This window comes from Eutrigla gurnardus (assembly GCF_963514095.1).
Source record: "Eutrigla gurnardus genome assembly, chromosome: 11".
Classification (NCBI taxonomy): domain Eukaryota; kingdom Metazoa; phylum Chordata; class Actinopteri; order Perciformes; family Triglidae; genus Eutrigla; species Eutrigla gurnardus.
The window spans coordinates 5,693,174-5,720,980 of NC_139925.1; the positions used below are offsets into that span (position 1 = coordinate 5,693,174).

General features: G+C 43.8%; 1 protein-coding gene across 2 annotated transcripts; it reads left to right on the forward strand.

The window, feature by feature from the left end:
• Positions 1–27,683, forward strand: LOC311020855 (striatin-like). Of its 2 annotated transcripts, XM_084021090.1 has the most exons (17): positions 2–345; positions 12,599–12,702; positions 16,177–16,250; positions 17,843–17,921; positions 19,012–19,176; positions 19,695–19,830; positions 19,912–20,077; positions 20,862–20,972; positions 22,413–22,562; positions 22,687–22,823; positions 23,240–23,415; positions 24,281–24,328; positions 24,414–24,535; positions 24,625–24,792; positions 24,878–25,018; positions 25,319–25,507; positions 26,095–27,683. In XM_084021090.1, the coding sequence occupies exons 1-17, from the start codon at positions 133–135 to the stop codon at positions 26,262–26,264; spliced, it is 2,349 nt and encodes a 782-aa protein (XP_083877216.1). In that variant the 5' UTR covers positions 2–132; the 3' UTR covers positions 26,265–27,683. The 2 variants fall into 2 exon arrangements, with proteins under 2 accessions (XP_083877217.1, XP_083877216.1); XM_084021091.1 differs by lacking the exon at positions 20,862–20,972 and having other exon boundaries at positions 1–345.
• The last annotated feature ends 124 nt before the right edge of the window (positions 27,684–27,807 follow it).

The window sequence follows — 27,807 nt, forward strand, 5'->3', positions numbered from 1 at the left end:
CTCGAGCCGCGGAGAGCGAGAGAGAGACGGAGCGATAGTCGAGAGGTGGGTTTTTTTTTTGCCCTTCTTCCGTTGATATCAAGCGCCGCGAACCAGCGAGACAACGGGCAGAGCTTTCCACCGAGCTCGGCCATGGACGAGCAGGCGGGGCCCGGCGTGTTCTTCAACAACAACAACAACTCCGTTTTACCGGGCGGTGGGAAGGGACCGCTGCCCGATGGCGACGCCGGGGAGGCGGCCAGGGCGCAGTACAGTATCCCGGGGATCTTGCACTTCCTGCAGCACGAATGGGCCCGTTTCGAGGTGGAGAGGGCACAATGGGATGTGGAGCGGGCCGAACTACAGGTGAGACACAGCCACGTTTTACCACACACACGGTCACGTTGGCCGGGGCACGGCGCCGCTCCGTCCCAGCGACTCGCGTTTATTCCCCGCGTTTGATTGTTCTGGTTACCTAGCATGCTAGCTTGTTAGCATTAGCTTAGAAGCTAACCCCCCCCTCCCTGACCCGACGGCACGACCGACTGATAGGCGACCTCTTTTACCGTGACTGAAGCCACCACCGCTTTGCTCGCAGCCGTTAGAAGTTAAGAGAAAACGGCGTCAAGATAAATGTTAAGCTTTTTATATGAATAGGTCAAATTAAACCACCAACTGACAGCTACATTTGCTAGCAAAGTAGTTAAAACGTTGTGTAAGAACAGACAGTGGCTACCTGCCTACTTATAGCTGAACGTAGAGCACCCCGCCTTGATTTATTGTATTATTATTATTATTATAAATTGCATTATACGTCTAAACCCAGCAACATAGACGTGGAGGAAAAGGGTTTCGGTTTTCTTTTTTTTGTTGTGTTTCTTGTGAGCTGTCAGTGCAGACAGACAGCTCCAAACACACGAGACTGTGTGGAGTCAATAACCTTGTTTATGAAGCTTTCCTAAGTTGGGAGCCATGATGCTGCCACTCATCACAGTGCTTTTAATTGATCCATTAAATATATATATATTACCAAACTACTCAAATATTCAAGTAGTTGTATTATACAGAAGTGAGGGGGACTGTGGACCAGAAATGGCACAAACCAGGACTCTGTTTGAATGTTTAGAAGATGTATTCTTGCAAGTTTGCTCTGAATTCTTCTGTTTTCCAGTTTAACGGCTTCGCCCTCCTTGTTAGATTGCATTGTTTTGGAAGCATACCAGTGTCCTGACCATAATATGACATTTGCCATACATGAACTATAGAAACTATATCAGCAGCGGCCTCCATGTTTGACTTATCATACTTCCATACTACAGACCATTCTTTTCCAGCGTTTGAGGAGACGTTGTTACATCTTAAGTTGATGTAATAAAATGTTTTATCTCTCCATCGTTTTGACCCAGTTGTGGTGGAGCCATATTTGATCACAGACGAGAGCCAACACTGACTCCCCCCCCCCCCCCTGACAGACTAACACCAGCTAACAAAGAGGCGAGGGGGAGACACTGCATTGTTTTTAGATTGGTGACGTATGCCTTAGCTCGGCGTAGCAGGGGTTGGCTCATCTGGCCTGTGTATTAAGCTTCCTGTCTGCTGTCATGAAGCAACGCTTTCAGCAAAGCACAGCGAGGCTGCCGAGTGGTTTATTGGGTAGTTTGTTTGTGGCGGCAAAAAAAAAAAAAAAACGGTCCGCACACTCCGCGCTCAAATTTGAGTTCTTGTTTTTGTTGCACCTAACCCTTAATTTTGAGGCCGGGTGATGCTTTTACTATAATTTAACCTGCTGAGGTATTCAGTAAAACATCCGGCTTACTTACAGTTGTACTCTAATCGCTGTAGCACAGCACCAATCTAAGTAGATGTCTCAAGAATTGTATGTTATTTTTGTAAGACCTTGTTGTGTCCTTGAGGATATTGCAAACATAAACAGTAGTTTAGAAGGTATTGGTGGATTAACGTTCAGTGAAAGGCCAACTGGGAGTAAGGAAAGATAGAAAGTCATATAGGTTAATCTAAACAGACATGTAGGAATGATAAAAAGTTATAGTGGCCGTAGAGCCTTTAATGGAATATGTTATCTCTTGTACATGTTTTTGTTTTTGTCCACTTCATGTTGCTGCAACATGGTGGTCATAGTACTCATCATTATGTCCACACGTTATGGGATGGGACAATATAGGATCACGGTGTAAAAAAACACTCGCAATAATCCAATTTCCATTATAGGGACAATCATAAATATCATCACGAGTGACTTGAAAAAGCTGTCTAGCTTGCTATTGTGGTAGAAAATGGAAAAATAGAGCCTGAAATAAAGAATACAGGAAACAAATATGTTTTTTGATATATTTATCCCTTTAATTATGATTTAGGATCATCTAGACGGTATAAGATTGTATCACGGATCGGGATAAAGCCTGTTTTAAAAAAAATAAGGTAACAAATACAGTTTTTAATCCTTTGTTTATGCAGGGAGTCCTTATTATTGATGATCATCTTAATTACGATTATTTCATTGTTTTTCACTAAATAATATGTGTGTAAATTTGTGTGTAACTTTACCAATATGGAAAGTGATGCCAGTTTGCTTTAGTACCGTTTTAAGTGTATTTTGATGATTATCGGGATAACATCGTGAATCGTATTTATTTTGGCCGGGATAATAGCGATGTGAATATTTTCCGGTGCCTCCCACACGTCACGTCCGTTTTAATCACAGAATCAGAACTGACATCTTGTCTAAGACGGTTACTTACAGTACGACAGAATGAACGGTCATAAAGCGACACTCCCGAGGATTTTTTTTCTCGCTGGTCGCGTCAGCATCGAGTGGAGCACAGTCGACGCTGTGTGTGAGTGTGTTTGTGTGTGTGTGTGTGTGTGTGTGTGTGTGTTGCGTCCCCGTTCGGGAGGAAGGCGAACCCCGGGCCTCGTAGGAATGTAGTCCAGCCAGCCTGTTAGGTCATGCTCACGGCCACTCCTCTGCTGGAGCAGCACAGAAACTGTACTGTACACGCTCGACTTCTCCTGCCGCTGCGCTGTCGCAATGCACACTCTGCTGCCGTTCACCATTACACTCTCGTTGAGCGCTTATTGATGATCAATTGATTGACTCAATCAAGCTGCCACGATTAGCTAGTGATAGGTTACAGCTCTGGTATGTTATCTTGGTGAGGAAAGATGTGACTAATGATCATTTCATTATCGGTTAATCAATTAATTCTTCATTCTTTAAATGGTAAAAAAAAAGCATGTTTGTTTGCTACAATATTCTGTTGTCCATATTATTTTAAAGCTAAATCATAATTGCATTTTCTTCACATGTCTGCAGAAATTTATGATGGACAGTGGAAGGGAGTCCATTGAATTGAACCGAAACGTTGAGATATTTCTGCGTTTCTTTGCAATATTGTAAAAAACAGAAAAGATTCTTAAAGTGATTTTGTCGCAGGAGGTTCCAAACTCTTCAAAAGGTAATCTAATTGATTCGTTACAGACAGACATCTAAGATTATTGTTGAATGTTCTTTCATGCTTTTAGGTTCTAGGAAGTTCCTTTTGCAAATAGGTGTTAATTTGTATGAAGGGTTTGCAAAAAAAGAAGTGTTTTGTGACCAGACTGGCAAGTGAAAAGGATAAAAAGACACAGATCCCTCTGAGCTAGACTTTCACCGACAATAGAAGAAGTAACAGAGTTTGGTGAAATAAATTCAGTGTGCAGATTAAAAAAAAACTAATCTATAACAAACTGGAAATAACAGACGTGTATTCTTCAAACCTCTTCAACGTAGACATAGGGGGTCAAGTCTCGGGTTAGCACTATTCGTGATTGGATCGCAGAATGTCAGCCGACAAGCGGCGGACTGAAGAATCGGTTTAAACACATTCAATCTAGCCAGAGTAGACTGCAGAGTTGCCCGGAGAAAAACGGCTCCCAGAGCCCAATTGCACCATTGTGGTTCAATAGTGGTCGAGGGTCACTTGCGCTTTTCTGGACTGGAAAACAAATTAAAAATCGAATGGTATTTTGAGGGGAGAACAGTGGAGAAACACTATGGGGACATCGACTAAATGGAGGTTTGAATTCTTCTTCTTTCAGGGCCGAATGTAAATAATACATTTGAGTTATATAACGTTTTATCTCTTTTTTTTTTTTTCTAGTAGCCACTATTGAAAGAGAAGAAAAACATCAATAAAACAGCCGATTCTAAACTTTCGAACGCCAGTGTATGCTGCGACATTGATTTTTATTGATGTCTCCCTTCCGTACTGATTAGCACAGATCTTTCCAGGCCAGATGACGGAGGCTGAGTCGAATTACACTATGCACAGGCCAGCCAGTGTGCTTCATCAGCCCTCCGGTTATGGGGAAATCCCTGCTCCATAGGGTATCTCTTTGCCAGAAGTGTCTGTCACCAGCCATAATTTGACACCATGAGAAGGTTGAAGGTGACTCGGGGTGTATGGTGGCTCCACGTGGGTGCAGACTGAGACGTGGACCCACTCGTCTTCTCTGGATGGAAGTATTTCTCAAGGAAAAGGCTTTTAACGCCAGCGAGATTACTGTGTGGCTTATGTTCAGTTACTTATCTTTATGTCGGAGATGACCGCAGCTAACTGTGGAGCGGCCCGGGATTGACCCGCCTCTCTTAGTCGGCTTATTGCTGCAACCTCATGTTTACTTTTACTAATGACAAACCCCGAGGCACACTCGGCAATAAAGAAGGATCAGACCACAAACGTACGTGCGCACATACCGTGGCATACACAAATTCAGAAGTGGGGCGTCGCCGCCATTCCTCAGCCGATACTATGTCTGCCCCCGAGCTGCAGTTATTTTTGTTTGCCCTCCGAGTGTGTGCGCCTCCAGAGAGGGGAAAATCCACAAAAAAAAAAAATTACATGCTTCCTCACCAAGAATATCCCATTTTCCCAACGTTGTTGCTCTCGGATAATGACATAGAAACTCACGGCTCCACGTAGAAGTTACACAAAGCTCACATCCATTGTCACTTAAGGCTGCAGAGCGCCAAGAATCCTCCCCATCCTCGGTCATAGGTTCACGACCGGCCGCTGCGATATTCCCCAGAAGCACCACAAATTGTATGAAATTGCAGCGTGTGAAATATTCTCTCTATAGACATTAGTGAGTCGTTTAAAAGGGTTTGTGGGTTTTTTTCCCCTGTGAGAGAGCCTGAAGGCACCCTTGTTTGCTAACTAAAGCCTGGTCCTCCGAGCTTTGCTCCGCTGTTCCCCCGTTGGACTGGAACGAGAGCCCGCTGACTCCCCGATCCTCCCTCCACTTACGGCCCTTCATCTGTCTGCGTGGGTGTGCGTGACAGCTGCCTGGTTGTGCCACAAAGTTGCCTGCCTCCCCCGCTTTTTACAGTAAATCTGAGGTCGCCAGTCTGTCAGAGTTGTAAATTGGAGTTCTCACCAGATCGCATTGCTGTCGTCTCCATGTGTTGCGGTGACGATGTTGTTGTTTTCTCACATTTTAATGCGTTTTCCCTTTTTATAAAGAGCAAAAATGTTTTCACACCATGTAGACATCTACATATAGATTTAAAGTATGTCGTGCAACTTATTTCTTTGCAGATTTTAAATACATACATTAACCTGTAATAACTGGATACAGTTGGGGACATTTTCATTTGGGAGACCTCAATGTCGCAATCATCCTGGTCCGAATAATCGTGATTTACAATTTGCTTTGGTTTGTGGTGTAAAGCCGCGACGGTGTCTCCTTTAACGCAAGCATTACACGGCATTGCAGAACCACACGGAGCGTGGCATGTGATGTATTCAATAAGCGTCGTCAGAAATACGATAACAACCTAGCATAACGACGTTGCAGAATAAAGGAGTGATTATCCTGCAAAAAGAAAAAGCGTTGTGTTTTTTAAACTAAATCAAATATTCTTACAGTATAAATGAATATTAAATCTCTATTAACACACTTTTACTTGTCTCTTATCTATTATTTATCGATAGAAGAGCGCCTGTATCCTCCCTTTCCGAGTCAGAGCAATACCGTTCTTCTTTACAGGAACACAATCATTGTATTGCAGTTCACGTATATATATATAAGTTCACGTCTACATGAACTATTCAACTGCACATTGTCTGTGTTAAATCAACTGGAACGACCATTTATTTTTGTTCTAACATCGGAGGCTTTGTTCAATTATTTCCCCCAATTTTAAATCTGTGTATCTTAACTCTCCAGATTGTGAAGCTGTTGTGAACGTTGTTTTCTGCCAGAACCACACCTTCCACTCACAACCCATTTGTCAGAAAGAATGCTGACGTTAAAAGATTTAGCTCTCTGCCTGCATACAGTATGTGAGTGTGTGCATGTGGGCCTTATGTAATATTAATGCAGCAACATGGGATGCAGCACCCTTGTCCCCAAGAAGTCCAACATTACTGCCTTTGCTTGCCTTGCACCCCCTGCAAGGTAGCACTGCAGTGTCGACTTGACGGCAAAGCGTCAAATGAAGCTCAAGTGGAAACTCTTGATGAGAATAAAATAACACTTGTGTCTCTGAAGGTTAAGGGAAATAAAGAAGATGTCGTTTTTCCACTGTGAGCGGTCTCTGGTAGTGTAAGGATTTTCTTTTGCGTTATCACACAAGAGGTGAAAAGGCACAGTTTGGCTTATTATAGATAGCTGAGCAGAAATCTCTTCATGAAATTGCAGTTTGAGCACCTCACCGTCTCACCCTGACCCTTCAGAGTGATCCTGTGGATCTGTGCAGTACGGATTGATCGATTTGAATCTGTGAGCTTCGGCCACAGTCGACGTAACTCACTGCTTCTGTGGCACACGAGAAGCCAAATGCAGCAGTGGATTAAGCTAAGCACTTTGTTTGATACCCGCACCCGAGGGTGAGTCAGTCAAGAGGGTTGTGTAACACACATACATACATTCAGTATGTAGCCTTTCCTTTCTTTTTTTTTTATAGCAGATGCTCTCAGACAGAATGGGGTTGTGGAAAGTTTTTTAAATTACAGTGAGGTGAACAGATATCTGGAGTTGGTAGTTACCGAAGCTGCTTTAGGAAAGTAAAAAGGAAAGTAGATTTCTATGACCTCGATGTCGACACTGACATGGTTTCATCAGTCACGGCTGAAATAACAACTATTGCTGCTTTGTACATGTGGAATTCCCAGATATGGAGGATAAACAAACACCGTCTGTCTGGGTTCGTAACATCACCCAGAGGGCATTCACATCGGCTGGTTTACTACAGCGGTATGAACCCAAAATAAACAATTATGTTTTGATTTAATTGCAATAAATAGATAAAAAAGGATGCCGAAATAAGTAAATAATGATGATAATGTGTAAAAAAAAATCCAGAATAATAGTTTGTTAGGTCTGTCTGCAAGAAGATGAGCAAATAATGGAGTTCTGATCGATCAGAGGTTGGCTATGCTAACACTAGCTGCTCCATCAACACATAAAATAAAGATGTCTCGCATAAATACAGCAGCGACCATGTTGTTTGTTCCATAGACGGTCTCTGGTTTCTACTCATGGTCTGGTCTCTGGACTAATGAGGTTGTGAGGTTCTATGTGGAGCTCTGGGAGACCACTGCCACGCTATTTGATGTCTCCATTTCTCATTGGGCGATGACAGGAGGAGAATCTCAGCGCTGGTAGGCTTTCACGTCACAAGAATACATTTATTTCATTGTGTTTAAGGGACAAATCAATCGGATCAATCTATAAAAAAAAAAAACAAATTGGATACGGGCAATAAATACAACAATAATAACACATTTACACTTTAAGACAGGAAAGGAACACCATAGCTTTTTTATTTTAATACTCACTTTTTTTCTTACATTTTCTGACTGAATATGATCTTTTTGAAGTGATTGTCAGCAGTAATGTTTTGGCAGTTTGATTGTTAGTGGCGATAAATATTCAAGATTTAACCTACTTGACGTGAGCCGTTTTAGCCATTAAAAGGCTTATGTTGGATCTGTGGCGATGAACCAATACGGTATACTCTGCTGTAGATTTGTCCCCAGGACCTCTGTCTTTGCTTCGGTTGTTTTCCTGCCGTTTCCCCCTCTTGCTACCAGTGTAATGGCATGACTGGAATGTACTTGGCCAGTCGTCAGCTCGGCTCATTGGTTGCGAGGATAAATCCGGTGTTGACTGAAAGAAAGGTTGTTTGCTCTGTAAATGTGGCATTAACACCCAAACCATTTACCTTATTCTGCTCCGACCGCGGCCCAACGGCCAGCACGTGTGACCACTTCCTGTGTGCAGGTTGTAAGAGTATCCACCGCATCTTTTTTTTAAATAAATGCAGTAAAACGTAGTTAAACTTACCGCTGAGAGTTCTCTCTGTCTGTATCCGATGTCCTCATTGTGTTAAAGATGTCTTTTGGAGATGACGCAGAACATGTCTGGAGGAAAATATGTCTGGAATTCAAAATCTCACAGTAATAGACGGGAGGCCGTTTAGAATCATCATACATTCATTTGACTGAAAGTTAAGTTGACAAGAAGATATAAAACTCGGTGGCGTTGTTTTTTTCCTCTCGCTCCTGCTGTTTTTGTTTTGATGGACAGATCCCTAGCGGTAGACAATTACATACTGTGCGTTTGTCAGTACTTTGTCAATGTCTTGCCAGTGTGAGGAAATAAAACCGTTTTGTTGCTAAGGGTATAAACCTAAATGTCGCTGAAAAGGGGACATAAAATACATATTTTTAATACCAGCTGAAATCGCAAAGAGCTGAACTGATGTTTTTTTTATATTTGTTTGTTTTATGTGCCGTTCAAATATGAAATTATCATCAAGTAGGACTGGAAGCTGCTGTCACGCTGTAGTTCTCCTGGTTTTAGTGCTCTAATTAAGAGCAGAAAATTGATGCCCAAACTCCGATTGACCTATGCCGAAGCAGAACGGTGTGACCTTAGCTCACCAGAATTTAGCCAGTGTCTGGTGTTTATTTTCCCCTCTCTCTTCTGCCTCCTTTTCCTGTCTCTGAAAAGCCCTGCGCTCTAGATGGATGCCCTGTTCTACGTGTCTCTCACTCAGACGGACTAAGGATCCCTTATCCAGCGGTCCAATAATGCGGGCAGTGTGAGGCCCGGGAATTAAATGCTTCCTGTGTCTCTTTATGGCCCGAATTGACTCATTGCATTCCTCCCAAGGTTAATGTTTGATGGAAGGGAGATTCACAGAGCCGCTCTCTTCTCTGTCGCTGGCACTGCAGGACGCCAGGGGTCCCCGGCCAGCTCTTCATGTGCGTTAAGGAAGCGAACGATCGCTCGCCGTAATCGCTATTAACTCTCATCAATCACAGCTAACGTACAGCTTCATCCACGATGTGCCCAACCTCCGTTTTACTCCGCTGTGAGGTTGTGAGCGCGTCCAAATGAACAACCTGTTGTAAATCTGTTATTCTTGGCTCTCATTGTTAAAATAATGGACATTTCATTTATTCATTGTTCAGCTGGACATCGAGAGACATTTAACGTAAAAGCAGCCATTAGCCTAATGAGGCATTTGTAGGTTCTGCAGCGGACGTTGGACGTGATACAGTTTTCAATGCCTGGAGGCAGTGGTCCTCGCCAATATTTGGATTGGAGCCACTTTAGCCAGGGTTAGTTGTTTTGGGAGCCTCACAGTCTGGCCCAACCCAAACACTGATCATTTTCCATATGCAATATTTTCCTAATGCCTTATTTGTGCCCCTGAATGTGCCTCTTCTCCCAACCTGCAAAGACGTCACGATGTACCAACGTTGTAATCAAGTATTTCATAATTCCCTACTCCCTACCTACAAATCAATATTTTTGGAGCCACCTTTCTGTCTTCCTTTGGCTCTTATGCTCAAGGATGCGTGAAGTCTGGTGGTGCATAAACTCTGTTAACATCGTTGTCGATCCCGAACACATTAGTATAGATCCAGCTCAGGGTGAACGCACATAAACCGCCGGTGAGTGAGACCGCGTTGAGGTAACGACTAGACTGCTGTGCCGATCCACCTTTCAAGAGCATCAACTGTTTGCATCTTCACAGCCCGCCGACATGTCACTGCTGACAACGAGACTGCTGTTTACACCGTCGGCTGAGAACCCGCACCCTAAATCCTCCTGTAGCAGGCAGGTTGTTATGAGTTCCTCTGCGGAGAGCTGCGGCTGGTAAAGAAACGCTGTTAATACGAGGCAGATTGAAGTGCTGTCATGACTCATTACTGCAGGCAGCAGCGCTACTTTCTCTCCGTGTGAAACTGTGATTCCAGCCCACTCAAACTCACACCATCCTCTGCAGGCAGAGTGACATGGAAGAAGTCAATATTCATTCCCTTTTTAAGGAGTTCACGTGTTTTCCAATTTGGATTAATCCCCAATAGAAACACTTAATTATTTTATTGAAGTCAGGTGGAATCTTACATGTTTTTCTCCGTCCTTGTTTGAAATGGATCTACAGACGTACTCTTCTGTGCTTATTATTTACTTGGTATCAGATTTTATTTGCCATTTGCGTTAATCCAAAGTACGTTTGAAGCACTGCACTCCAATCATGCTGTTATCTTCTCCTAACCACAGAGTGGTCATTTGATCTGCCTCCTATGCTCATTGTGTTGCTGGTGATTTTCAGCCACTGAGATGGACTAAAGGAGCGTGTAATTATACTGGATGGACTTTGTTGTTTGGTTTTTCTCTGCTCATCAGACTGCATAAGGATGCAATGCACTATAGGACAAATATAAAGCTTTCAGAAGAGCAAAAGTTATTTAATTATTGTGCAACTTCATTGTTAGGTGTTTTTTATCTATTACCAAATTTAACCAGAATTTAGAGACGTTTCTTGCAAAAGTTTCTTACAAAGCCATAAAGCATAGACTGCATATTTGATAATTAAATTAAGATTTCTAATTCACAGCAGCGACCGCCGTGGCCAGAGGCATTATGTTTTCGTGTTGTCCATATTCATGAACACATTGAGGGAATTTCTTCAAAATCTGGCACAAACGTCCATCTGGTGTCAACCAAATGTCTTATCGGATTAAAGCCATGCATTGATATTTTGGGCAGACGTGGATGCAAACTGCAACTTGACTGGTTGCCTCAGGCATACAAATTTAATTCTGGTTCACCATGTGAAAAGATTATTATGCCATAGTAATATGTAATTTTTTGGTGGGTAAAATAAGAATTTGAAATTTGAAGAAACTGTTGGGCATAAAAAAGCAAACCACAGTGACTGCATTAAAGCTAGTTAAGGTATTTACAGAATTTTCCTACCTGTTTCCTGTCATTAGAAATCAATATTATGTAATATACTTTATTTTGGGGGGATTCAATGGTTTTCATCCTGTTGTTAGACAACGGCAGCAGTGCTCAGGAGGTGAACACACCATAGCACGGAGTCTCTGTGGACCGAGCTACTGCCGCCCTCTAAGTAATTGAGTTTATCTGCCAAGAAAATAACTCCGTCCATAGTCTGTTTCATTTCAGGAGCCCTGCACTAATGGAGATATAACGTCAACAGCAACACAGCGGACCGCTGCATTTTTCCCCTTCTGTTTTTGCAAAAAAAAAAAAAATTACACTATAATTTCATTATTTCCGTACAGGAAGAAGACCTTCCAAGTTAATAGAATTAACTCGAATAAAGAACTCCAAAAAAAGACCTTGAATTAAGAATGCTGAAAACACACAACAGTCTCTGCTATTGATCAGCTAATGACTCTCATCAGCACAGAGGGCAGGAGTCAATGGTTTGGCACACAGCTCACCGGAGGCAAAGCCAAAATAGACTGCACCCTTTTCATTTTTATCGAATCAACAATCGCTTAGGATCTGAAATCGATTCTGGATCGAATCGTGACACCAAGAATCTGAAACACAGATCTCCCACTCCACTACTAATAGCAACGGCAGATAAAGTGGCTGTAGTCGTAGCCTAGATGTCCTTTTAGACTGAGAATGTGTTGTGACTCTGGGTTGGAAGGCAGAATGCTTGTAACTGGAATATATTGTGATGATTGCGGTACAATATCTGCTCCAGGCGTAAGATGGATAGTTTTGCCCGATGTCTGATCTGCTTTGTTTGATTTATCTGCCACTGCATTCTTCGCTGTGAGCTAGCCTCTACCACTCTGATTACGTGTGTGTGTGTGTGTGTGTGTGTGTGTGTGTGTGTGTGTGTGCACCCACAGAAATTCAATTCAATGTAAGTAATGCTGACTCAGGCTGAGTGCGTCAACAGCTGCTGCCCGTTACTGAAGAGAGATGGTGGTGTGCAGAGGGTTTCAGAGGAGGGAAGGGGGGATGGTTGGTGTGTGGGAGAGTGAGTAGGTTAGATTAAAATAGAATAGTACAAATTGGCTTTTCCCCCCCTTCATCATGCCACGCATATTGATTTTGACATCATCCTATTTCAGTCCCGACAGAAGTAGCTGCTCTCAGATGCTGCCTCACGGCGGTTGTCTTTTGAAGGCGAGCCTTTGTTGCTGGCGAGCTCATATCTAAGACGCCAAAACTCTGGGAAACATGACTCTATTTATAAAAGTAACTGCCGTAAATCTTTCACTGCTTTCAAAATGTGACCTGACAGGCCTATTTTTGTGTATTTCAGGCCCAAATCGCCTTCCTGCAGGGGGAGAGGAAAGGCCAGGAGAACTTGAAGAAAGACCTTGTGAGGAGGATCAAAATGCTGGAATACGCGCTGAAGCAAGAGAGGTGAGTTCCTTACCACCCACCGCCGCCTCAGCCCACCCACAATACACACAAATACCTCGGCTACTCTGCAACAACTGCACCGTTTCCATGTTTTACTCACTCCTAAAAATAAATTCCTGCTTCTGAGAAATATGGAGGAGAAGGAATGGTGTGAGATAAGATTCCCACTGGTCATTAACGACTGCTGCACCTTCATGCACAGCTAGCACACTTCAGACCTCTGCACATTTTTTTGTTTGATACTGAGAAAGTGTTGCTGGCGTTTTCCAGCTTGTTTATATTCTATGCGTAGCGATCCGACGTCTTAGCTGGTGTCAGCAGGAACAGTGTTGGAGTGAATGTCAGGGAGATTTCCCCCCCGGAGTCCAGCTGGTGTGACGTCTCTGGACAAGAGACTATATTAGCATGCAGGCTTTGTTTGCTGTCGGACGCTGATGACTCTGCATGGGACAGGAAAGGAGAAGAGAGGAGTTCTCTCACCACCCAAGACGAGGTCACCGTCGCGGCTTTCCTTCCCCAGTAAAACCAGAAGGATTACATTGTTCTCATTCTCATGTGCATTAGTCCGTCTCCGTCTCACAAAAGCGCCCTGCGGTAGCTGTGGTGATAGCCTTTGAGTTTTCACTTCCTCCTGGACGCTGGCTGCCTGTGGCACGGAGATATATTGGTGATTTCAGCACGTCTCTATTAATGTGACTTCAGGAAAAAGTCATATCTTGGATACATGTCAAGCATTTAAGTGTTTTAGTCGGTATAGCACGCCGTCAGCTCATTGAATTTAAAAGAGGAAAACAATGAAATTATCTCCCAAACATCCATCAAAGATTACAGATCATTATTAGCGAGATCACGCTGATATTCCCATACTTTGCATCATAGCTTAATTAAAAAAACAACTATGTTTCTGTAAATGACTACAGCTTATTTCTCTACTGTATGCAAAATCGTTTATTATGTAAACATTTGGTTTTCTTGAATTCACAGCTCATAATGTGTCTTCATAAGACCGTGTGGCATTGTGAATGATGAGATGTATTGGTTAACCACAAAACCAAAATGTTGGCAACCTTCAAAGAAACAAATTAATTCTGCCACCCAACCAAATCCTGTCCTCTTTATATATCCATCAGTTGATTTTAAGATCTGTATTCGTCCCACGTCAGGATATTTATTATATTTATTCCTAAATCCACATGAACCACTCAGCATAAATCAGAGACACGGCACTTATTTATAAAAGAGAATCTGTCACCTTTAAAGGGCACCAAACTTCACGGAGAACAATGAGGGCAAAACAGCATCAGCGGTCTGTTTTAACAGAATATTCTGTGACTAAAACACGTCGGCATGTCCTTCCCTACAGACACTTCCTGTTTGTAAACGGTACAGACATTACCTTCACTGTCTGTCCTCTCCTCTCTCTGTGTGTGAGACTCGGCAAAACCCAAAGGGCGGAAAAGATTCATGATCATTTTTGCGGCAGCGCATGAGAATAGGGGAACCTCTGTCCTGTCCACACTTTGGATTGCTTGTTGAAACGTTTCTGATTTAGCCTGCAGGTGAATGCATGTCTTGTTGTTCTCCAATGGAGCCGCTACCGTAAAGCACCGGATTTTGGCACCGTTTAAAGTTTTTCGATGCCGGGACGGATCGACAGAATTTGGTTGTTTCGTTTAACGACACCAAGGCTACTTATCTAATTTGTCTGCGTTCTCATTTTTTCTGTTTATTGAGGAATCATCGGACTTTTCAGGTGCGTTCCCGGTCAGTTTTACCTCCAAACCAGGATTATTCTTCATTATTTATTCCACATTAATCTAATTATGATCGGTATTCAACAATAACGCTTGCTTACTTGCGCAGGGAAAGTAAAATGCAACACATTGGGTGAGTTAATCTAGCAAATCTCTGCTGATGATGGAAGTAGCTGAGTAGTGAGCCATTTTGTAATGCTGTTTGTTTGTATAGATAAACTAATCTCGCTTCTTTCTCATCTCTGAGACATGCATAGTACCGATCAGGCAATCCCCAGTTGAAGTATTACAATTACCCTGCAAATAGGAGATTAGTTGGGTGGTGTTAGAGATGGAGCTGTCGCTGTAGCTGACCACTTCCTTGATTTTTAGTGTCTCCGTGTAGCCAGACAATCCACTGTCTCCTCCCCCAACAACAACCACAGGGGAAGTGCTTAACCGCTTTGTGGCCAACAGTGGAAGGCTCTGGTGTTGCAAGAAAACTTAGAGCTGGGAATGTGAGGAATTCTGTGAATGCAAAGACGAGTGCGACTAACCAGGAAATTCCTCGCTGTATAAATAAAGGTTTGTTAATAGAGTGAAAACTGATGGGATGAAACGACTGCAGGTATCCTAACGAGAGCCTTAACAGAGCTGAAGGTAGACGGGTGTAAAACTAGGAGCTCCGTCGGTCCAGCTCGGAGGTTGGTCACGTTTTGCCAACCTGTGCCCTGCGACGAGCATCATCATCGGGGTGGTTAAGTGTGGAATTGGCCTCTGGCTGTTTTGTAGTGTATATTTATCTACTTTTCTCCTGTGAGATCATCGCAGACTCTCGCCTCAGGAGCAGCGCCAGAATTACTACCACTTTCCCCAGTTGCTAAGCAACAGGTCATGTCTCGGAGGGTAGCTGAAAGCAATATCAGAAATGGGCTTTCTGAATGTGGGATGTACCTAATTTAAAATGAATTTGATTTTGTGATGGTGAGGGATGCTGCCTCTGTGTCTGGGGGAGTCTGTGTGAGCGTTTTCCTTGTGTTGACACTTTATCACTGATGTGCAGCATTGCAGTATGATGTTTCCTGTTTTATATCAGTTTCTATAAGATAAGATTTATTCTTCTTCACTTTTTGTTGTTGTGAATCACCCTTCAATGGAATTGTATTGTGTTGATATTTTTGTTTTATTGTTTTAACACATTTATATCTAATTAGGAAGAGCAAAACAATGAGGGAAGTTTTTGTTTTTACATTTATGAAGAGTCTCATGCTAAACGTTTATTGGCTGAACATCAATTTGATTATATTATATTTGATTTTTTTTTTTTTTTTTTGCATACAATTGCAAAGACAGCTGAAGCTATTAGCTCATTAATTAAAATATTGATTATAGTAAATGTGATGTGACAGAACAAGCAATTTGAAAAATGTCAACTAGGGACAAGATTTATCACAATTATCTGATAAGTGATTAATCAATATTGAAACATTTTGCTAGCTGCAGCCCTGTTTGCATGATAATTGCTTTAAAAAACCCATTTAATGTTGTGATATTGAACATAGCCCTACGTACAAGTGAAGCTGTCTAGCAAGCAAACATTGTGAGAAGTAGAGCAGGTTGGTGTTGCGATGACTTTCAAAGCTTATGCAGATGCCACGCATAATGAGTTTATATTTAAATAGCTTCTTATCAGCCCATGTTTGCTTATTCTTCTGCCTCCTTTTCTCTCTTCTCCTTCCAGAGCAAAGTACCACAAGTTAAAATATGGGACAGAGTTAAATCAAGGTGACATGAAGCCTCCGAGCTACGACTCTGGTAAGTCCACAGCAGCCTCCAACAGCAGACTCCACCTCTCCACACTAAATCACGGTGATTGTCGAGTTCACATACCTCCAGTGACAGCGCTGGGATGCGTTCAGGTTGAATCTTGTTGGCCGCGATTGCTTAAAGAGGCATTGTGTAACTGACGCGTTCATGATTCATCTGTTTATAAACATGCTATTTGATCTCTGACAAAGAAGAGCTATAAAAGCTCACATTTTATAAATATTCTTTATTTATTTCACTTGCCTGTGGCCATGCAAACAATTATGGTTTGCCTGCCTTTTGATAATTCTGTTTCCAAACAAACGTGTGATGCTCAAGTCATTCGAAATTTGCATTTAAGAAACTTCTACGGCGATATTCTCTAGAAAACAAATTTAAAAATCACTCAATGGCTGTAATTTTTTTTGTAACGTTGATGAAATGACGGAGACGATGTAGTGAGATTGTTTTGTCGACTGAGTGAGTTTTCAAGCACGATGTTCTTCATCAAAAGCAAAACTCGCATAAACAAACAATGTGTAATAATCCAAATATCACCAGACAAGTGAACAAGACAAGGCAAGTAAGAAAAAACACAGTCTACATGGATGAAGCGTAGACTAAACGTCTAAAATGTTGCTCTATTTCATGACGATACCTAGATTTTCCTCCTATAAATTCACTACCTACTCCTTGTAATATCATTGGAGTTTAATTGGCCTCTCGTGTTCGACTCCTCTGCCATCATTAAGTCAGATTGCGACATTTCCTCTCGTCTCCCCTCATCTCTATTCATGAGAGCTGTTCAAAAGCACCCGAGCCCTTGAAGTGTTGATGAATGGGGGGGTGGGAGGTGAAGGGGAGAAGTGTTGGGGGGGGGGGGGAGTGGGAGGTGTTGTTCATATGGTGGTGCACCTGTCCCAATCTCACCCTCCTGAATTAGGCTTGACCCACCTTTTGAGGCACCCCCCCCTCACAAAATCGACCTCCTCCAGACACAAGCTTCCCCCCATCTAAAATCGTATTATCACGCCTCTCTGCCCCGTGATAAATACCCAGCTGACTTGCAAGCAGAGTGCTGATGTTGTCTAATATCAAAGAGGGCTTTGAATCCCATCATTGCTGTTTTTTTTTAGGGGGGGGGTTAGAGCTGTCTTTAACGGTGTATGTTGTTCTGGATGCTGCCATTTTGAATACCGAATGTCCTGAATGTATCATCGAGAACAAAATCTCTTCCCTACATTTATGCCGTTTTAATCGGGTGATAATTACCCAGCAAGATGTAAATATTTGGATTGAGGTTAGCTATTAAACATATGATCCAAAGCCGACCGTGTTGGAGCGTAAATACTGATGATACTCTTTGCCACGTCTGTTTCATGAACGTTTTCTTTAGCGATAAACGTGTCATTTCACTGGCACATTTTAAAAAGCAGCAATGCTTCCATTTGACTCTAATCCGGCGTTGACGCGCTGCATGTGTGCAGTTGCCAGGATGCTGCGACGCAGGAATGTTCTGGTCGTGTTTACAGAGTGGAAATAATGTCGGAGGCTGTGCCGTTTTGTGGAGCTCTGATTTGTGTCCTCCTCGTCTCCTGCAGACGAGACCAACGAGAACGAGTCTTCCGGGTCGCTCAACAATCAGCTGTCCTGGAAACAAGGCCGTCAGCTCCTCAGACAGTGAGTGCACATACTTCCATCTTTCTGTGAACCTCTGTGAAAACTCAATCGCCGCACTAAAATGAACTGCATCGAATGTGTAGTTACAGTTCTCTGCGACTGCATTTGTTTTTTATGACACCACTGTGCCAGAAGTGCTATGTTCAAAGAAACCTGTGGGGAAGAGCGCCCTCACATGGGCAGCAGCAGTCGTTGCCTGCTCCAGGTTTTAGTTTGGTCCCGGTGTCCCCAGCAGGCTCGAGGACGTTTGTCTTGTCATCCTGGTCTACAGTTAGTCTGTGTGAATCCACCGATCTCCGGCCTTCATCCCAGACACCAGCCGGCAGCCTCACACATCATCTGCCCCGACATGCTGGCTGTCGAGGCAGCCAATATTCTTGACTCTGTGTCGAGGGACAGATCAGTTATGTGCTAAGACGCCTCTCCCATTCAGTCGGTCACCCGGCTCAAAGTCGTAGCGTAGCATCGCTGCAGGGTAGGTGTAATGTGTGATGGGGGGCTCTTCTTGCCTCAGCAGAGCTGATACCATCAACTAGACCAGAAGGACACATGGGACGATATCACGATTATCCCGGCCAAAACAAGTCTGATTCACGATATTATCAAAATGTGCTTAAAACTCTTTAATGTCACTAAAACATACAGGAATCACTTTACATTTAGTTCAGAAACAAATATAGTTTTTACACCTCAGGTAAGACACACAACTTAGTGAACATCCTTTTTAGTGAAAAACCTTAAATCTTAAATAAGGTTATCATGAATCAATCCCTGCATAAATAAAGGATAAATAACGTGTTTTTTTGTGTTTTTTTTTACATCGGGCTTCTCAACACAATAGTGAGCTGAACACCTTTTTCCTGATAAAATATTCACAATTATCCTATAAATGGAAATTCACGATTGATTATTGTTCGTGTTTTTTATGATAAAAATCATGTTGAAAGTTAAGGAAGTTAACGTAGAGCTAATTTAATGACTTCCTTCATATTACACTGTACTGCAAATACATATATACATATTTCTTTCACAATAAATTACACTTTAAAAAAATTGCAACCAACTTTGGGCTTGATTCACCTCGTTCCAGGTACCTGCAGGAGGTGGGCTACACAGACACCATCTTAGATGTAAAGTCCCAGCGGGTCCAAGCGCTGCTAGGACTAGCCGGGGACGGAGGCGGTAAGACGGGGTCCGGTACCGAGCCTCTGGTCAACGGGACGGACACGTCAACAAAGGGCATGGGCACCAGAGGGTAAGTAGCCCACTCTTTGGCCATCTATAGACCGAGCAGCGACCACAGTATTACAAGCCCATGTAAAACTGTGTGGGATAACAGACTCTTGCTCGCATGGAACAGGATCAATTTTGAGGCATTTCAAATTGAATGAATGTCGGGTGAATTGTTGCGGTACGAAAAAAGACTCGAACAAGGCAAAAGGAGGAGGTCGACATTGTGAAGTATTTGGCCGCTGAAGCTCTAAATCTAGCGTAATTATGACTCCCACTGCATTTCTTGGCGGGACCCGCCCTGCGTAGCCGGTTGAAGCAGCGATGATTGCTTCAGGTCAGGCGTTGACCTCCAGTAGTTATGGTCAGGACAGCTCACTGGTTACGGCCAAGAACAAACAGGGCTTCCGCTGCAGTCGGCGGTCATGGACGCCTCGTCAATCCTAGCGATAGAATGCCACGCAGGGAGGGTTTCTCCATGAAAGTCAGTGATATTCTTGGTCCCAGTCCTGATGTGATGAATGCATCGCTGTTCCTTCTCAGGAAAGCTGAGCTCTCGGACACCAGCGCCGTGCTGGAGGCCTTCAAGTTCATCGAGAACGCTGCAGCGGACTTCAGCGACGAAGACGATGACGAGGACAGCGAGGGGAGGGACAGGACTAATGTGGAATCCAGGACGGTGAGGAAGACGGTTCTACCTGCATCTCCTGCACTCGCTCACTGTGCCGTTAATAACGCTCCTCAATATTTCCCCCTCCAGATCCTAAGGAAGAAGCCCGCGTCGTCATCATCAACGCCGGCCAGTATGGACACCAGTGAGGACCCCGACACGGAGGAGGCTCTGAAGGGCTTTGACTTCCTGTCCAGCCCTGACGAGATGGACACTTCGCCGGAGTCCAGAGGCAACGGGGACGGCACAGACTGGGGTGAGTCGTGGATCGACTAGCTCGACACCACGAAGACGATATCAAAATGCTTAATTCTTTTTCCTCTTGCACAACGATGGCCTCGTTTCAGAGGCACTGAACAGTTTGGTAATTATTTTTATGCTGGAATCTTATCATTTGCCCGCTTCTCTGAATTTGACTTCTTCACATATTTTGGTGTTCATGGAGTATTCGTCATTCACACACACACATCACGCTGTGGTCATGAATCATGATGTTTGGATGTCTTCTCTGTTTAACCCATAGTGTGTGATCTGTTCCACTGTGTGTTCCCACAGCCAGCCTTTGACCACAATGTCTCTTCCACTCCCGTGTCTCCTCAAATCCACCCGATTCCCCTTTTAAGTCTCACTGCTCCTCAAAGTCAGGAGGAGAGAGAGAACATGTTTAATGTCATGCTGAGGTGCTTCTTTGTATTTGAATGTTTGAGTACAACAAATTCATTATCACGAATATCTCACGGTGAGGATTTCATGATTATCATCGTCACGATTCAGATAATGTTCAAATGGAAGAATTCCCCAAATGGCGTTAACTTCCCTCCCACTCAATTCTTCCAAGTAGAAAAGAAATCCTAAGAAGATTAGAGGAACTGTAGCTGTAATGAGTCTAACATCAACGGGGTGGTAGTGGCCTCCTTAAAGAAGAGACATATATCGGGTCTTAAGAGCCCGCTACTCTCCGGGACTTTATAAACCTCACCCATGAGACCAGAGCAGCTCCTCAACAGCCTCTCGGCCTGGTTTTGTTCCCCCCTGTGTAGAGAAGGACGATCAAGGTCCCATTTCTGAGGCCTGGGACGTGGACCCGGGCATGATAACCAAACTCAAGGAGCAGTACAGAAAGGAGCGCAAGGGGAAAAAGGGGGTGAAGAGTAAGTCCTGTCGGGCGTTGCTGCCTCCCTCCTACTCCTCTCTCTCTGTAGAGCCTGACTTTCCTGAGTTCAGACAAAAGCCTCGAATCAAAAAACAAAACACCTTGGCTGTTTTTCCCCCTCATCTCCCGATGTCTCCTACTTGGCATCGCTCTGCCCTATTTGTCTATCATTTCATACTGAATGTCTCCTCTGTCTTCTGTACATTACACCTTTATTTCTCCACCCAAAACACACCGCAATGCCTGATGCATGTTATTCCTGTTTAAATGTTTTAAGTTATACCGGCGTCTTCATCGTGTCCGTACTGTCAGATTTCAAGAGGTCAGCGTGAAGGTCAGCGGCGTCTCCGTCCCATCTGGGCTCGTGCTAATCTCCACATTCATCAGTTTGCTTCGTCGTCGGTATCTTCTCCAGTCATGACATCATAATCACCACCATCTTCACCCTCATCCGTCAGCCATGTTGACACTACAGACATGTAGCTGTTTAAATCACATTTGCAAGTGACTCAGCCGAATACTGCGCTCTCAGAATAACGGCCTCCGGCTGTGATTGACTCGTGAGATCAAAACTCGGTTCATCGTGCTTTTTTTTCTTCCTCATTTGATGTCAACACCGCCACGTTTAACGCTCACCGTCCTCCTCTGGTTTAAGCAGATCTTCACCGTGTCGGTACTCTTTTAACCAGATCAGAAGTTCTGTGTCAGGGTTGTTGTTTTTTTTTAGTTAAGGTTTGATTGGATGAAATGCTTGTGGTCATAAAATAAACGTCTACACTTGGTTCACTAAATGATTGTGCAGAGGCAGAGCTGTATTTACTCTCCACACCCCACACTTAGAGATTAACATTAGGGGTCGACCGATGTGGATTTTCAGGGCCGATACTCGGATACTGATAACCGATGTTTGAAACCAATATTTGTCTTTGATTCTTTCAACAAATCTTTGTTGAAAGCTGTTGAATTCACAGAACCTTTTAACATGACCTGAACACAGGGAGCTATCAGAAGAATTATTATTAAGTTCCATAAATGAACAAACAAATAAATGAATTAGTTTAAGTTTTATAAACTGCGGCTGCATCAGAGCTAAATTAAATACTTTTTCTTTTTGGCAAATCGACTTAAAAATAAATCTGTAACCATAAAAACGCTGAATATCGACCGACCCCTAATAAACGTTTTCTGCCTCTTCAATTCATTTAACAAGAACTCATCACTTTCTCTTTTCTCCATACTATGATTTATTAATTTCTTTTCTTCCCTTTCAGTGCTGCTTCTACATTAATTTTCTTTTTCAGCTTGTACTTACAGCTTTTTTTAATAAACTGTTTTCTTTTCATACTAACGCCTCTTTCTATTTATTTATAATTTTTCTCTCCACTCTCCGTCGATGTGTGTCAGTCCGGTAACTCTGTCGACCTGACTTGTTCAACAGGGCCGAACCGGTCCAAGCTGCAGGACATGCTGGCGAACCTCCGAGACGCGGAGGACTTGTCCCACATGCAGCCTCCTCCACCCTCCGCCCCCCAGTCCCGGCCCAGCGCGGTCCGGTTCAACGAGCACGATGGGAACCGACCGGACGAAGGTGATCCAGAGATGACCAGTAGATTCTCGCCATCACGTGTCGAGTTATAGTCTTTAATGCGCCTTCATCCACGGCTGCCCGTGTCCACGGAGGTCGTATATTTATAAATTTGTTCTTTCCCCAGTCGAGGCGCTGACCTTCCCGCCCACCTCGGGGAAGTCGTTCATTATGGGCACGGACGAGGCCATGGAGAGCGAGCTGGGCCTGGGGGAGCTCGCCGGACTCACTGTGGCCAACGAGGCCGACAGTCTGGCGTACGATGTGAGTACGACGGGGCTTTCTGGGAGTCATGGGACCGTTTTATATCTGTTCATCTTTTCATTAAAATACAGCCCTCTTCCTCCTCTAAACCGCAGCAAATCTACCAAGTCACATCACATGCTTAAACTTGCCATGTGTGTCAAACAGCTGGTTTTATGGGGAGGCAAGCAAGCTGCTTTGAAAGTGTAATTGGAAGTTATCAGTTATTTTGCCACACCTGCAGATGTGGTTTTATATGTCATGTTAGTGTCATGTTTTTAACAGTTTATCAAGTCCAAGAATCTAAAAAGTTCCCTTTTTAATCTCACTTTTCACTCTATCTATGACTGTATTATAAGTATTGAAGCAGCTGCTTCAGCTGATTGTATGTAATAACACTGTTATTAAACTGTTCTGATTGGGTGTCTCCTCCTCAGATTGGCAACAATAAGGATGCCATGAGGAAAACGTGGAACCCCAAATTCACTCTGCGGAGCCATTTTGACGGGATTCGAGCTTTGGCCTTTCACCCCGTGGAGCCCGTCCTGGTCACAGCGTCGGAGGATCACACGCTCAAGATGTGGAACCTGCAAAAGACCGCTCCCGCCAAAAAGTACGACGCAAACTTTATTGATAGAGCACATTTGATTCCAGGTGAAAGCACAATGTGAGACTTTCAAGACCAGCAACCAACCAAGTTAGAATTTCTGAGACAAATAAAACCACAAGGATTAAATCAAAATGATAAAAACCAAGATGTAATAAAATAGAAGTAATAATTAAGACAACAAGGACAAAAAAGTTAAAGGCACTTTCATCAGTTTTTGTTGAGACCCGGACCAGACCAGATGAGCTAAGGGGTCTGGTAGGTTCAGGACTAAACCAGACCAAGTTCTCATCGATTCCTGCTGTTGGTTTAATTTTCTTCTAAAAGGAGGAAACTCTGCAGATTTAAATGGACTCCGTTCCCTCCTCATGGACAGCAGCGTGTTTGGTTCTGTTGTTGATCACAGTCCCATAAGGAGGCTCACTATGTCACATGATCCAGCCCTCTGCAGCCCACACACAGTCTGTAGTTATGTCATGCGTTTTTGTTTTTCCGAGGCTGACATCATTTCAGAGTCACGAGTGTTGGTACAATAAAACAGCCCGACAGCATGCGACTCACAGGTGGAGCAGCAGATTGTACATCCGTTTATGGCTTTTAACAATTCAACGCCGATCATTTTGATTCTATTCTCACATACAGGAGAGTATTTTAGTGGAAAACAATAAAATAATCTTAAATAAATCATAAATCATAAGGTCGCCCTGCATAAGGATGAATAAATAAAACAAATATATGCTGTTTTTCACTCATCCCAGTAACGGAAATTGAAGAAAGGGAAAGTGTTTTTTTATTTTGTTTTTTTTTAATTGTGATGTGCACTGCTGGTTTGTTTTTGTCTTACATTGACAGATGCATTGTTTCTCCACAGGAGCACGTCTTTAGATGTGGAACCCATCTACACTTTCCGGGCTCACAGGTATAAAAAACAAACAGCATAAATACAAACAGATTCGGCGTCCAGATGAGAAGTTGTGGCTAAGTCATTATTGTTTGACCCACAGGGGGGCAGTACTGAGTGTGGTGATGAGCACCACGGGGGAGCAGTGTTTCAGCGGAGGGGTTGACGGCACCATTCAGTGCTGGAACACCCCCAACCCCAACATCGACCCCTACGACTCCTACGGTGAATATGGCGCCCTGTGTTTGTTGTTTCTGAGGATATTTCTAGTCCGATGGCGGTGACTGACTTTGCCGCTGCGTTTTCTGTGACAGACCCGTCGATGCTGCGTGGAGCGCTGTGTGGACACACCGACTCGGTTTGGGGTTTGGTGTACAGCAGCGCCCACCAGCGCCTCCTCTCCTGCTCGGCAGACGGGACCGTGAGACTGTGGGACGCCAACACCACCTCCCCCGCCCTCGCCGTGTTCAACGAGGACAAAAGTACACGATACGCTTCACTTCGATGTTTAACTTTTCATTTTTTTTTACTTGAATTGAATTGTTAATGTGTGTTTTTGTGGACTAGAGCTCGGAGTCCCCTCTTCGGTAGACCTGGTGTGCAGTGATCCAGCCCACTTGGTCACGTCCTTCACCAACGGGCAGCTTGGCCTCTTCAACATGGAGACCCGCCAGCTGGTCCTCAGTCTGGAGTCCAACCTGGAGCCGGGTAGGTTTTCTGGATGAATTCTCCATTGATTTCAAAGCTAATGATGATTAAAAAACACATTATATAACACAAACATATAGAGTGGGTCAAGTGCTTTAAAAAAATATGGCTCTTTAGCAGCACCTAGTGGCCACTGTAGGGAAGTGAATCATGAGCAGACCATGTTTATCATTTTATTATTATATTTGGCTTCATTCCCACCGTCCAAACACACGGAGCATAATATCTCCAGTTGTTTCCAGTTGCTGATGATGTCATTTTACTGTACGACGTCTAATATCGCGTCCGTTTTTCGACCAGGCACTCCCTGTCAGATCAACAAGGTGCTCAGCCACCCGACTCTTCCCATCACCATCACTGCGCAGGAGGACCGGCACATCAAGTTCTTTGACAACAACAGCGGGAAGCTGATTCACTCCATGGTGGCTCACCTGGACGCCGTCACAAGCTTAGCCGTGGACCCCAACGGACTCTATCTCATGTCGGGCAGTAAGTAACCTCACCGGTAACCGTTATCTCCTTTTTAAACATTAGTTCACTTCATTGACGACCACAGTGGAATACGAAGGTGGATGCGTGAAAGTCTTTAGCTCAAGCTCAGATCGGAGGCATATGGTTTGGGGTTATCCATCTGTCTGTGCGGTTCATTCTCAGGAAAGTGATATTTTAGGATGCCTGGAGGTTTCTCCAAAATTTGGCACAAACGTCCACTTGGAGTCAAAGAAGTATTGACATAATAATATATGCAAATTATGACAATTTCACACGAATGTCTAATAGGATGAAATGATGAAGTGATTCCATTTTGGATAGAAACTGCAAACTTATAAGAAATTCTAAAAAATAATATTTTAGGAAACTTGAAAAGCTTAATATGAGGTAAGTAAAATATTTTTAGCAGGTGTGTAAAAGAGATAAATGTAAAAGCCAGATAATTTAAATGGGACAAGAACACGCCTTGTCACTGATAATTATAGCAGTTACTCAGATAACTCGTCCTTTTGAATATCAAAACAAGCTGAATGTACCTTGATTGGCGTTCCCCTGCCGCCTGTAACCCGTCACGTCCTCCGCAGGTCATGACTGCTCAATCCGCCTGTGGAACCTGGAGAGTAAGACCTGCATCCAGGAGTTCACGGCTCACAGGAAGAAGTTCGAGGAGTCGATCCACGATGTGGCGTTCCATCCGTCTAAATGCTACATCGCCAGCGCCGGGGCGGACGCTCTCGCCAAAGTGTTCGTATGACGCGGAGCTGCGTCTCTCCCCGCGGCGCCGCTCTCTGACTCAGCCTCCCACGATCAGGGACCAATAGAGACAAAGGAGGGGAAGGACCTTCAGGCATGGGTCCAGTCCCACCTCTCACAGCCCACTGGTTTCCTGTCAGACTGGTAGACCACGTAGCCGCTAGCCTCAGACGGGGAGTGTGACTCTCCACAAAGAGGGCCGGCAGGGAGGGCAGTCAGGAGGAGGACTGCTCTCTAGTCCTCCATCTACCATCCAGGCAGGCCTGGGTGTAACCGGCCACAGCGCCCCCCTCCACCCCCCCTCCTCAGACTGAAACTTAACCTCCGTAGCTAGGAGGCTCAGGACAAGCGTTAAAGAGTGTGGAGTGGAGAAAATGAGGTTTCAAGCCGGTCTTCTACCCCTGCGACTACGCGCTCCTCCCAAATCTCTCTGGCCCCCTTCCCTCTCAAACCAGGACCCTTTACTCCAAGTCAGGTTTTGTGTTGTTGTTCCAGGAATGTGGGGTACTGAAGGCCCGCTGGAGCCGTCGTGGAAGCCTCTCACTTCCCCGCTTCCCAGACTGACTCTGCTTGCTGGCCTGCCTTTATTTTTCCTTTTTAAAAACACGTATTGACAAATGTGCCTTTGCTTTAAAAAAAGGTCTCGAAAATGTTTATTTTAACAAGCTTGTTTCCGGTGCAACGGGGGGGGGGGGAGGGGAGGGGGACGGAGCTGGTCGTCACAATGTTGTCGATTTTAACATTGGATGTAAAATTACAAATGCTTATAATAAACAAAATATATATTCAGTCTTAAAATTTACTGTGCAGTGTGAGTTTGAGTGCTCCTTTTTGATAAGTGTGGTCGGGGAATCAATTTTGTGCACTTCAAGGCGAAGCTGGTAGAGTGATACAGACCATTAAATATAATGCCTGTTTGTTAAATTCAAGTGACTGTACACTTTAGAAATAAGATTACGAGCATATGTGTCCAAAGTAAACCATCTTGGTTATATGATGACAATTCAAACTTGGTTCTAGATGTCCATTTTTAGGAATAACTAATTGATTTTGGCCAGTTTGCTCTTGTGTGAATTTGAATGGCTTGTACTGTACGTAGTTTTTTCCCCCCAGCTGTGCGGACGAGTGCTCGACTACCAACGCGACGCATCGTGTCCGGATATTAACATTAGTCCAGTGTTTAGCGGGAAATTAGGACCGTACTGTGGGACGACTTTGAAATACCAAGGTTAACCATCCAGAAGAGGAATGTCCTGCGAATTCCAGTTCACTGTAAACCGCGAGGACGAAACAAAACAAAAAGCAAAAATCAATCGAGCTGCTGTACGTGTACGAGTACAGCTTCAAAATGAGCCATTTTCTCAGTCACTGGTTTGTATATGAAAGTATGTTCAAAATAAAACCTGCTGTAAAATGTTAACTGGGCTCTGATGTCGGTCATTTGGGAAACGGAGAAAGCTGTTTGATCCCCGTTTTCTTGATCCAATGTTTGTTTCCACTTTTACAGATCGGCACCAAACGCTGAATTTCCTGCTGGAAATCTT

Coding starts and splice junctions, on each gene's coding strand:
- LOC311020855 (XM_084021090.1), top strand. CDS start 133: ATGGACGAGCAGGCGGGGCCCGGCGTGTTCTTCAACAACAACAACAAC. Junction 22,824..23,239: donor CCGACAGTCTGGCGTACGAT/GTGAGTACGACG, acceptor TCTCCTCCTCAG/ATTGGCAACAATAAGGATGC. Junction 24,793..24,877: donor CGTGTTCAACGAGGACAAAA/GTACACGATACG, acceptor TTTGTGGACTAG/AGCTCGGAGTCCCCTCTTCG.